General features: G+C 36.6%; 1 protein-coding gene across 2 annotated transcripts in view; it reads right to left on the bottom strand.

Annotated features, from left to right (window-relative positions):
* Window positions 1–13801, bottom strand: part of PLCE1 (phospholipase C epsilon 1) — a 340325-nt gene that overhangs the window by 174365 nt on the left and 152159 nt on the right. For both annotated transcript variants that reach the window (XM_038409060.2, XM_043518170.1), the window contains exon 3: window positions 7398–7683. In XM_038409060.2, the coding sequence (XP_038264988.1) occupies window positions 7398–7683 (286 nt within the window). The remainder of the gene's footprint in view (window positions 1–7397; window positions 7684–13801) is intronic.

The raw sequence follows: 13801 nt of genomic DNA on the forward strand, positions 1-13801 counted from the left end.
GTCTAAGCACTACAAAACCAGTAGGTTAGAGGGGGTTTTTTGTTTGTTTTTTGTTTTAAATTTCAAGACTTCCTGCCTGAAACACCCAGTATGTACCCCATCCCAGTTTTACTAATAGAGTGATATGGCATCAACTTAGATACTGAGACAAATAGCTAGAAGGAAAGCTGGGATCCCAGGCAGTTATTTGTTTAGCTTGGAAAAATAGGGGGAAAAAAACCCTTTTTGAATCGTTCACAAATCGGATTCACAGTAAAAAAAATACTAATTGAGGGGCTTATAAAGAGATAGACACCTCTTGGACTGCATCTACATTATCAACTTACACAGATATCATAGGTTTCAGAGTAGCAGCCGTGTTAGTCTGTATTCGCAAAAAGAAAAGGAGTACTTGTGGCACCTTAGAGACTAACAAATTTATTAGAGCATAAGCTTTCGTGAGCTACAGCTCACTTCATCGGATGCGTCTCTAAGGTGCCACAAGTACTCCTTTTCTTTTTACAGATATCATAATTCTCCATTGGTCGTAGCTATAGTGGCATTTTTATCTCTGTTTCATCTTACTCTAACCTGAACTTTGTCTATACGCCAACTTTTTCTAGTGTTATAAGCAGCAGAACTACACAAGTGGAAAATCAGGTCTATAAAGTTAGCTAGGGTAGGGAAGACTTAAGGAAAGAAAGCCACCATAAGAAACCTCTCTCAATTTCCCCTGGAAGTCAAGAAAACTACTTGGTTAGACCTGGAACTCAAATAACTACACTTAAGCATGATTTGGTTACATGCTACATACACCTTTTGTTTGAAAAAACTTGACTTTTTTGATATGGAACTGGCAATAGAGCCTAGCAATAACAACACTAAGGTTTAAGAAAACAAAACAAACATGTAAATCTGGTGTTGTTTCAAGCTACAATTGATGGCTCTTAAATTTACATAACTGAGGAATTAATATTAAATATTATAATGCAAGATTCATCATGGAGATAAAGGAGAGATAAAAATATAACGAAAAATTGACAAAAATATGAATTTTTGTTCATTATTTCTCTATCAATAAAAAGAATAAAATAGCTCACCATAGAAAACATTTTGAGTGATCACAGAACAATTCTTAAAACATTAGATATATTTTGAAACCAAACGTCTGTTTGAAAGGCTAACAAAAATTCAGAATTTCTTTTAATAAGAAAACTGTATAGGATATCTTAGAATTTAACCAAAAGCACATATTAGTATCCCACATATTTTATCTGATCATAAATAAAATAGCATTTTACTGTAAATGTAGTGATTATTTTCTTCTCATTTGTTTGCTGGAAACAAAACTTCAAGGGAATCTTTAGTGATGACTCAATGTCTTGAGGTCCTTGGGGTTTTTTTTTGCTTCTGACTGACAAGCTAACATAAACATACCAAGCAAGTTCCACTCTACACTATAAATGTTCCCATGGACATTACTTTTACAAGGCTCATGCAAATGAGTTTTTAGCCTTTTAAAATAATACACAATTTAGATACACTCCAAAGGATTAACTACATGCAGTAAAAATCCCATTTTTTCCAGACTAATTAAACTTCATAAAATGTACAAACTTTCATTTTAAAATTAACTTCACTATTTGCATACACTCTCTCTCTCTCAGCCATGGTCCACACACTCATACTTGGCAAATCCTTTATTTCACAGCTAACAACAGAGGAAATCTTAATATGGCCAGATTCATGCCCTGGGTTAACCTACCTTTTGCTGGTGGAAACAAAGGCTACAGACCCCACCAACAGAAAATGTGCCTGAAGCAACATCGGACTCAGCTACACAAATACAGCACCTGCTCTGCCTGAGCCTTGGCAACACCCTGTGCAGTCTGAAAAATCGCACCCAGGAGACACGCTCATTCATCTCCTCTCCTGACCAGCCACCACTAGGAGAGGCTCCTATGGAACCCCAACTTCCAGCAGAATTCCTGTGAAATGGTGGCAGTGGTGGTACTGCCATTGATGTTTTCCTGGGGGTTAATTATCGCCCTCTGACACAGCTTTCTCTGTAAATACAGGGGTGAAACAAAAGCACCGACACACCTAACTCCTATTGATTTCAATGGACATTAGGCACTTAGGTGCTTTGAAAATTGCACTAAGTACCTAACTGCATCTTTAGACACCTAAATTCCTTTAAATATCTGGCCCAGTCACAAACAGTATGTGTCACCATCTTGTCCATATGGAAATATAAAACTGCAGGGCAGCAAAATAAAATCTACTAAAATATACTAAAAATAAGCTATCTCAAATTTTCACGTTACGTACACTCATGAAAAAGAAAACCCTGAGAAACAAGTAGTATGTAGTGAACAAATACTACATCCATCAATTTACTAAGGACTAAGTATAAATGACATTAAAATATTATTTGGGGTTTATTAAAAAATTGGTCAAGTAAGAGAATTGGCCATAAAGAGGTGGTAAAAACATCAGGAAAAAAAAAAAACACACTTCTGTCCACACACTTAAGCCAAGTTGATTGTGATAATTAACACACAAGTCCTCAGAGTTTTAATTTCTTAAATCTTGTCAAACATGAATCTGTGAAATGGTTGCCCTGTAAGCCTGAAATTCCTGCTGTTTACATCTGAATGGTTGTCGAATCTAAACGGGGTCAATGTTAAATTACTAATCTGGTATTTTCTGGTCAACTAAGGGAATTCTCTTATCCTCTGGGAACATCTGTCTTTAACAATAATGTTCCACAAGATTCCAGGCTGCCAGAGTTGCATCACTGAGTCTGTGAGTGAATAAAATATCAGACCTATGGCCATTTCCACTAATTTAAACAAAACATCAGACTCCTTTGAGTTATAAAGAGTTAATATCAGTTACTGGAATCACAGCTGACACAAAATGTTCTCACCAGAGACACCTGAGTCCTGGGTCTTGCTACCCTTTTTATATTTGGCTCAATTTATTTTTCAAATTGTAAAATAATATACACATGTACAGAGACAGCAAGCCTTAAGGTAAAACTTTGACCAATGTCTTGCTGAATCACAGTGGGAAATATAGAGCAGCTGAAACAACCAAAATATTTGACATTTCCAGATTCTTAAGTTATTAAAAAGTATTTCTGTATTCTTCAGTTATTTTATGGATTTAGTCAATGATTAAATGAATCAGAAATTAAATTCCCTGTCTCATGTATCTTGAGTTGTGGCAGGTGCTTGGCTTAGCATATTAGTAAAGTAGCATCACCGTATTACTGACAGAGTGATACGCACCTGTAGAAAAAGGAAAAAATAAAACAGATAAAGCATAATTTGTATGCTTAATTGTATTTTCCTGAACAACAAATAACAAGTGTTCATAACAAACAGGCTGTTAGTCACCAGTTGTACCATTATAGTTAACGAGTTGCACTTTTCACTGGAAATCATATTTTAGGAATCAATCTCTGTCAGGAATTATAAATTGTTTAAAAAAATGGATACAACTTGTACATGTATATTACCTTTTTAAAAATTAAAAAAAATTAAACTTTTCATCATCGTGAAGAAAGAGCTCTGGCATGGGTAAATAATTTGTTCCATATGGGGTAGATGTAGCCCACGTTATAGTTAAAAAGAAGCTTGCAAGTATTTATCCCACTTGAATAGGTAGTTTAATATCTTCTGTCGTTTTGTAATGTAAGGGCTTGTCTACAGGTTAATGTCGACTACAAGTTAAACTCTCCCTGCCATGGTATAGGTAAGATGGAGTGAGTTGCTATATTCCTTAAAGTTTCTTCCTTTTCACTGCTTACCACTGCTAGATGGGAAGGTTGATATTCAGTAGGACAGAAAAATCATTCCTTGCAAATGCATGTCAAATGTTACACCTAAAATATAAGAAGTAGCCATTGCTGTGACCACTAGGACAGAATTAACACAGGATTTACAATTTACTGTAAATTAAATGTTCCTGGTTGTCACCAAAAAGACAGATCAGGGAAGAGTACCACAAGGAACCAGGGCAACAAAGGGGCAAGACTACGAGCAAGAATTCCAACATGCTCTCCCTCCCAGCAGCCAGGAACTCTTCCTGGTTTCTTCTACATTACTACTCAAAATCCCTCAGTAAAGCCAACTCTCTTGTGATAGATGCTTATTTAATAATGACATTTTACCAATAGTAAATTTATGTCTCCACTGTATCTATAAACAAAGTCTCTATAAATAGTATAAAACAAGTAACCTTCTTGTTTATGGTCAGTATTTTGAAAATTAAACAAACATGCATCCCTCCATCAAAGTCAGTTTTGATCCAATCAACTTTTAAATGGCGATTTTAGAATAAGATACATGCTTAAATTGCAGCAAGGGTGGGTGGCTTAGGAAAATTAGGAAAAACTTCCTATTTATCAGGGTAGTTAAGCACTGCAATAAATTGCCTAGGAAGGTTGTAGAATCTTTATCATTGGAGATTTTTAAGAGAAGGTTAGACAAACAACTGTAAGAAATGATCTAGATAATACTTAGTCCTGCCATGAATGCTGGGGACTAGAGTAGATGACCTCTCGAGGTCTCATCCAGCCCTATGATTCTATAATACTCCTGGTCTCATAGATATTATAGAATAAAATTACCTAGGCAATCCATATTCTTCCATCAAAGAATGAATAGTATCAGTTTATGTTTAAGAAAACATTTGTATATGTGATGAAGTGGAGAAACTGCATGGAAGGGACTAAAGAGAGCCTTTGGGTCCAGTCAGCCCCGACTCGTCATACCTGCAGCCAATGCCTGGCCTGGAGGGGGAGGAAAAAGAGAAACTGGCTCAGTTCAGGGCTGACTGTCAAAGAAGCGGGAGCTAGCTGCCTCCCTACTTGAGGGGAAGGATCACTAGCCTGCCAGTGAAGGCAGTCACCAGGAAATAAGTACCATCTCCCTGGCTAATGAAGATTGTGGAGGCGACTTAGGAGCACCTGGCCTAAGAGAGAATTCGATAACTGTAGCACAGAGTTCTTGTTGGGTTCCAACCCTGCCAAATTTAGAGCCGCCCCACCCAGAATTAACCTGGGACCACATCAGGATACCACCCAAGGTGCACAAGGGGGCGCTGCTAGAGACAAGCCATCACAGCAACTTGGATTATAGGGGCTGTGCCCCAAACTGAAGGAACAGCGGTAGGAAGGAGCACAGGACAGTGGACGTAGACTCCCCGCAGGGAGATCCATAATTCAGGTTGACTCGCACAGGTCCTGGACTAGGACCTGCTGGAGTGGAAGGGACCAGGTTCCACTACCTCAAAGACTCAGGCACCTTGAACAGGGAAGCAAGGTGCCGGAAGTCACGCATTCCAACCAATAGGCCACCTGGCCCTCCCAGGCCCTGTTACAATACAGTACCTATATAAAATCAATAATGTAGTTTTCAGTTAAATGTATAATACATACACGTTTAAAAATTTTAGGACCTTAATTTTAATCATCACAGCCTGTTTTAAACATGGATGACAGAATGTTTCCTATATTATATATAAACATTTTGACAAAAGACCTGCTAACTTTCAGTAACAAACAAGTTTCTAGTTCATTTGACAGAGACTGAAATGTATCTTGAGCGTATATCCAAAACTGTTACAATGTTTTAAGAGATCTTTAACTCATATCTCATTATCTGCTACTCTATTATATGCGAATATTTGTCAACATACAGTACTGTAAATACAGTGCCATACAATATATCCTTCCCTATCAATTTTTATACAGCATATCCTAAAGCAATCCATAAAAACAACCTATAAGGTAACTCCCTGTTGAGCTAGATAAAGCACACAAAATGAATGTTTCACTAAACAAATGAATGTACTACTCCATAATGATTAACTACTCCCTTCAATCTTTGCCGTATATAATGATATTTTGATCAATACCTGCAGTTACCAAGATTTAGATATCTAAACAAATATACAGAACAAAATGTTTAAACTTAAATGTATTTTTGTAACTGCAAACTAGTAACTAGATGATTCTAGGTTTTCCAAAGTTGGATGTATATAACATTGGTAACTACTTTTCAATAAACTTTCAAATAAATGTATATAATTTCTCTGTTTTTGTGAACATTTTCTAGTCCTGTTTATAGCACTGCTATTGTTGTACTATCATTACATTTACACTCTCCAGCTCTTCCTCTTATCCCATTCCAATCCATTCACTAATCACTGCTTTTGTTTCCTTCTTTTGCACTCAGCTTCATGCCTTCTTCCATGAGACTGCTTATATCTGGGGCCTCCTTTCTGTCTCTATCCCATTATATCTTCTCCCTTTTCTCCTCCAAGTTCCTTCTCAAAACACACTTCTTCAAGGAAGGTTTATAAGCACTCTTCTTTTATTATAATAATAAATGAAACTCTCAAGACTTGTGCATAGTCACCTAAACTGCAAGTTCTTATTGCTGACACAACCCTAGTCCTATTCCACTCACAGTTTACCACCTATTCCTAATCCCCCCCATCCATTTTAGGGCTTTAATTTATAATCCGATTTGCATGAGCAGACAACTGTACTCATGCATAGTCTCATTAACTTTAATGGGACTCTACGCAGGGTCAAGGATCCAATCACACTGATCAGATTGCAGAAGTGAGGCCTTCAATTGTAAACTCTTCTGAGCAGGAACTGTACCATTAACTGTCTGTAAAGAGAAGAAGGATGATCTTCTGATTAAGGAATTGGATTGGGACCCAAGAGATCTTGATTCTGTTCCCAGTTCTGTCACAGACTCTCCTGTGTGACTCTGGGCAAGTAACAATTTCTATTGCTTCAAAACCCCAGTTGAGAAAACACACTTCCCTTTCTTATAGGATACACTAATGTATCTGAGGTGTTCAGATACAACAGAGATGAGGGCATAGAAAACCAGTATTTAACGAACCACATACACTTATAGCATAGTACTGTGTAAAATAATAATGACAACAAAAATTATTAGATATAGTATAGACTTGTCCAAAGTAATGAGTCCATTCAATTCATAAAAAGGAGCTCTTGCCAAATATTTAGATATTACAGTACAAAGAAACCCCCTGCCTTGACAATTATGGCATAAACTTTAATTACTGGGATGGTGATAGGAACAATTCTAAAGAGAAACAAATATTGACATTTCTTTTGTTATATGGAATATTTCAGTTTACAGTCATTTTTACTCTCTCACCAAACTGACAAAGCTACCCACTTCTTCACAGACTGAATTGTACAGGAAAGCTTCTGCAAGCATACAGTACTTTTGCCTATCTACGCCAGTTCCACATAGGGAATATAAAGTATTGTACACAGTGCAGCATTCTATAATATGAAGATTTTCTGTACTTAATATATTTGTATAAAAGTTCAAAACAACAAAATTTTCCTTTATTACCTTTAAGCATTGTTCTTCCAGTTGACCCTCCAAAGATGTTTAGAAGACCACTTCTTGCTCCCAGTGATGTAGTTGCTTCTAATAGAGCACCAGTGATAAAGTTAGAGAGTGACGTCCTTTGTAAAGTGGCACGGTACTCAGAGCAAGCACTTTCTACACATGGTTTTACAAAAGAGACATTTTTGCATCTGCAATCTGCACCTAGTGTTGGAAGCTCTGTCAGAGGATGGACACAATATTCAAATGTATCTTCCACCGCCTCTTCCTCCTTCACTGCATTGCAGATCTGTGAAAAATATAAAAACATGAAGCGTTAGTTTAATTTGCTGAGGACAATAAATTGAACCTTCTGAAAATACATCAGCATGACTTCTTGTAAAAGTTCAGTGGGCTCAAAGAGCAAACACTCTAGCAGCTAAAACATTGTATTTATGTATTAAACTGTAAAATACTAAGAATCCAAACCTGATTTGAAAGATTTTGAGTGGGGATCTCAAAATAGCTATTTAAATAAGGCTGTTTTCTAACAGGATGCTAAAAAATTACTACTTTAGAGTGTCCCAATTCCAAACAGGCTTTACTGATCATCATATTACTAAAATATGCCATGAAGAGAAACTGAGGCAACATTTAAATTAAAGATTATTTATGACACTATTAAAGACTAGACATTTTTTGAGTAATGAATAATGTCCTATTGATTTCAATGGCAGTTAAAAGAGTTTCATTAAGAGATTTTTTTGGTTTAGGGTTGTTTTTTTTTAAATCCATAAGAACAATCTTTCAAAATGTTCTGGTGTTATGCTTATTATCTACATCCAGCATATGCCTAAGTTCTCTGCCTAATATTGGTTTAGTTCTCTTTTTCCAACACTCATGCTCAGACACTAATTAAGTTCATTCTATGGCTTAGCAACCAAGTAATTTTTGTTTACTTTAAAAGAGCCTAATGATCAAAGCAAAAAGCTTCCAGAAATCTTTTTCATGTAATATACAAGGAAACACTTGATATTTCACAGTCTTATATGGCTAAATTGCCGATTAATGTTAATACTCTGTTTTAAAGATTTACTTTTTGAAATTAAATAATGTGAATTAGCAAACCAAAAGTTAATGTAGCAAAAGGTTAGCTAAATAGTTACCAGTATGGATACTGAGATAGGTTGCAAAGGCCTGTCCCGAAACCAGACAGCAGTGCAAGCAATTTACACCTTTAGAGTTAAATCATTATTCTCACTTCACTCAATAAATCTACTCTACCTGAAATAATTACTTCTGAATTTAACATTTAAATAGTTTTAAAACTGACAAGTTAATCTTACGAATGCTGCAGATTAAGGAAGGGATTCTACTAGGTGAGAGACTGACTGCATTTGCTTTGCTTTTTAAAATTATTTTATTAGCTCTTGGGTTTCCTTTCTCTCCACCCTCACAGCAAGGTTCACTGCTACAGTATTTCCAGACATGGTGACATGAAAGGAAAGAGAACACATTATAAAGAAAGGGGAAATCTAGATACAGAGCAGCAGAAGATAGGCTACTCAGGATGAACTGTGAGGGAAAGTATCAACAAAATGTACAAACACAAACATTTGTCAAAAATACAGCATCCAAGGTTGTACTAATGTTACTAGAATGTTTTTTTTTTATAAATGCAATGGATTTTGCCTCTTACACTATGTATGACAACGAGACACATTCTGCTGCACTCTGAAATCAGAACTGAAGTGTCTCTGAAGGGAGATTTTCAAAGTTACAGATGGCAGTTATGCACCTAACTTCAATGAAAGTCCATGGGAGGGGTAAGCACTTATCTGTTCTTGTACCATGAACAAATCTTCCTCCTACAAATTACTCGATCTCCTTAATACTCTTCGCCCTAATTGAACAGATGAGAGAGTCCTGAGCCCAGACCACCTTGTAAAGGTGCACAGTACTGTGATATCTGGACTCAGACCATTAGTTCAGTCCTTCAAACTTTGTACTGTGATTCCATGAGATCTTGCTAGCTAATCAGTATAATGCTGGTTCACGGCTTAGACACGAGGCTACCAAAAAAACCCCCTAAGTGGTAGAGAGTGGTGCTAATGATTCAGGCACTTTTCTTTAATCAATTCCCTAGAGATACCATCTTCTGGATAAGATATAAAACTAAGACTTTGTTCCATTAAAGATCCCTCTTACATTCGACCTGGCAGTGTTAGCCAGTGTTGTGGCCAAAGTCCAACTTATGTATGTATTTCTATTTACTACAAAATTTCCCATCCAGGGCAAATGTACAATCTTTATAAAAAGCAACATAAAATAAGGTCCAAGGTCCCAAAAATAAGGACTCTCCCAAACCACCACTGCTCAGACTATAAAGTTATACTAACCAATTACTCATCAGCCCTTCTAAAATGTATAAAACAGATGAGCCTTGCAGCACAACCTGAAGATTAACAAATCCAGACTCTGGAACACCAACAGAAGCAAATTCCACAGTCAAGGATCCCTCACTAAAAACACACTACACACTACATTCAGTCCCATCACAATTAAACAGGGCAATGTTAGTTCAGTCAAGTTGTCCTTGTTCTCCAACACCAGCTTTCATTTTGATCAGACTGGAGGCAGTCTTCTCAGTTCAAGGATCTCATCCCTGGATCTTCCTCGCCAAAGTCCTCTAACTTTCTGCAAGTTTTGGTGTAAGGCTATCAGTTCATGCTTGTCCACTTTGCCTTTCTTATTCACAAGCACTTCCTATTTAGAGGTTTTTTTTTTAAATTCATTGACTATATTATTGACAAAATGGCTGCTTCTCTCACATATATTGGGCTGAATTCTATTTGTTCTTTTAACTTTCATATATATAATTAATTATAATGATATACAAATATACATTCATAAAGCACTTCAGAATTTTCAAGCGAAAGATGCTATAGACATGCACAGTAATGGGATGGTAGCACAAACAGTGCTACTTGCTTAACAGTTTTCTCGAGATGATCTTTGGCAATGGTTTGCTTTTGGTCAACTTCCCTTCCCCTGCCCCTCAGTTGTGTGTTTTTACTCCCAAAGCCTCCTCACACATATTTAGAATTGTAATTTAACTTGAAATTACAAAAAATTCTATCTATCAATAAATGTGTGCATTAGGCTTTACTTCACTGGCAGACCCCACTCCATTTTGCCCTTTCTATATTATACCAATGGGAGATAAATAGCAACCATTAGTGGTTTACTTTCATATCATTTATATCACCATACAGCAACATGAACACAGTTTTACTACAGTACAACTAGACTCAACCTATAGTTAAAGGCATGGTTGTAACACTTTCAAAACTCTAAACGTAATTTGAACAGATGCATAAAAAGATATAAATTAATGTGGTGATATTTTTGATACCTTGTACCAATTCTGCAGTTTGCATTCAGGCAAAACACTCATTGAAAGCAACTGATGTTTTGTTTGAACTAGTGCTGCAGAATTTGGCCCCCAAGTAATATATTGGAATTCATTTTGAGCCATAATATTTGGGACTCAAATATAATGCAATATTTATTAAAATAAATATTTTAATCTTAAATTTAGTATTTGTTTATTACCAGTACAACAACTTTGGGGAAACAAATTTCAATTTTATTTAATCTATAATGTGTAATTTACTATTATGGTAATTGATAATTTAATATTACATTTAGTAATGCAATTCAATTACTCCCGGACAGAAAACTCTCAGACTTGTTAATATAGAATATAAACCACAAAAACAATCTCCATGGATTTAATCTTTTCCAAGGTGAGTCACTTCTGAAGCTCTTAATTTTATTAGAAATACAGCATCTGTGACTCATAACCCAATGTTGAGGCAACCTGACTGACCTCTAAGGGCTCTTTCTAAAATTAGAAAACAATGAATGAGATCTTTAGGCATTTGATGTCAACAGGATGAATCAAACTTAGCTTATTACTAGATAACAAATATAGATTTCTTAACTCCAGTGAGAATGTAATAGTATACTGAAATAAAGGCAAGAGACCTTGTCATTTTTCCATAATTAATATTATTTTTCATCTGGTTTCTTAACTTTTTCTAACATTCTATGTAAAGCATTAAGGTTTTAATTGTGGCATTTTTTTTAATTACAACTGTTTTATGAATTCTGCACAATCATAGAAGATTAGAGTTAGAAGAGACCTCAGGAAGTCATCTAGTCCCACCCCCTGCTCCAAGCAGGGGATTGGACTATATAGGCATGAAGTTAGTTACTTAGTTCAAGGAAAGAAAGAAAGAACTCTAAGCAAGAACACAGTCCTAATTTTGACCAAGGAAGAAAAGGTGTTCTCAGAGGAGGTACTTCCTCCAGTAAACAACTTCAGGGAAAAATGGGGTGATTGCATGCCACACATTTCAAAATGGTGTAGCAAGAAATGCTGAACACAGGGCCCATGGAGACATCTCTCTCTCTCCATGCTGTTCAGAAGAAAAGGGGATTCCTTCCCCATGGTATTCTACACCACACCATATCGGCCTATATATATATTACTTTTTAAAAACCTTATTAAAAGAATGTTAAGGTTGCAAAGTCAAGCTCAAAAAAGTTAGGAAATACCAGAATTAATGTTGCCCATGCCATCTCAATGCAGCCCCCTTTTATATATGCGCACATTGCGATAGTCTTTAATTACATGATCACATACTATTTTGTCCACAGGACCCCTGCCTCATTTAGCACGCAGGATGGAGTGTGCTCACTGAATGGTTACTGTAGATATGTAATTATTTCAATCCTCATCATTTGATGTTGGCCCCATGCATTATTTACTGCATACTATCCAAGCCCTGCACTGAAAACAGAACTATTACTTTCCTTAAGGGTTTTGTCTATAGTGTTCTCATATATCTTAGCTCTTTAAAAATATTAATGAATTATCTTCAAACATCCCTGTGACGTGAAATAGTGGTATTATCCTCATTTTACACCTGGGGAACTGAGAGACAGAGTGAACCTAAACTTGTGAAAACGATCAACTTTTGAATACCCAATTTGAGAAACCATGAGTTTTCGGAGTACAAAGCATTTTATAGTACTTTATATGTTTATTGCACAGCTCTTATTATCCTCAGTTGTCGCTGTGAGTGCTTAGAGCTTCTAAAAAGCACAATCCAGGTGCCTCAGGTTGGGTACATAGAAAATGAGGGACACACTGTGGCCAGCTGTGAAAATGTTGGATTATATGTATAACACATTCCATATGGAAATATGCTTATGACTATGATGCAACTGGAATATGCTTTATGCAAAAGGTTTCTTGTAAGGCAGTACAAAGCTTATAATCTACTGAGTGTGTTCATCCTGTTTATGCATGTATCACTCTTGTATCTGAAGCTAGAAATATGAAGTATAACTCATTAATGGTGGTTTAGAATCTTGATGGCTCCCATTGACTAGGGCAATTGGTTGTAGATGGTTTATTTACCTGCAAGCCTTCCAGTATAGGTGTGGGCCAGCCTGTAGGTAATGAAGAATGAGGTCTCACAGGACATGTGACCATCTCACATGATACTGGAATCCATCTTAAATCTGGTACTTTTCCATTTAGAAGGAGGTGTGGGAATCCAGGGAGACAAAAGATTCTTGCCTTGTGCCAAAGTTATAAAAGGGGGTGGAAGAGAACAAAGGGGGCCAGTCATGAGACAGCCCCTGCTTAACACCTAAGATGTCTGCTGGAACTAACAAGAACTGAACCAGGGGAAAGGATTAAGCCCAGACTAGGAAGGAGTCTAGTCTGTGAAAGAACCTTATTGGAACATCTCTGAGGGTGAGATATTAACTGTAATCAATTTCTTAATATATTAGGCTTACACTTGTATGTTTTTGCTTTATTTTGCTTGGTGACTTACTTTGTTTTGTCTGTTATAACTTAAAACCACTTAAATCCTACTTTTTATACTTAATAAAATCACTTTTGTTTATTAATGAACCCAGAGTAAGTAATTAATACGTGGGGGAGCAAACAGCTGCATCTCTCTCTATCAGTGTTATAGAGGGTGGAAAATTTATGAGTTTACCCTAGATAAGCTTTATACAGAGTAAAACGGATTTATTTGGGTTTGAATCCCATTGGGAGCTGGGTGTCTGGGTGTTAGAGATAGGTGACCTGCTGAGCAGTTTTACATTAAAGTCTGCAGCTTTGTGGGTGTGGACCAGACCTGGGTCTGTGTTGCAGCAGGCTAGTGCATCTGGCTCAACAAGGCATGGTTCTGGAGTCCCAAGCTGGCAGGGAAAATCGGCTCAGAGGTAACTTCAGCACATCAGGTGACAGTCCCAAGAGGATCTCTATGACCAAACCTATCACAATGTGTTTTGACCAAAATCATAAAGAAACCCTGTGGCAGAAGTAAGCATAGAATACT

This window comes from Dermochelys coriacea, chromosome 7, assembly GCF_009764565.3.
Source record: "Dermochelys coriacea isolate rDerCor1 chromosome 7, rDerCor1.pri.v4, whole genome shotgun sequence".
NCBI classification, from domain to species: domain Eukaryota; kingdom Metazoa; phylum Chordata; order Testudines; family Dermochelyidae; genus Dermochelys; species Dermochelys coriacea.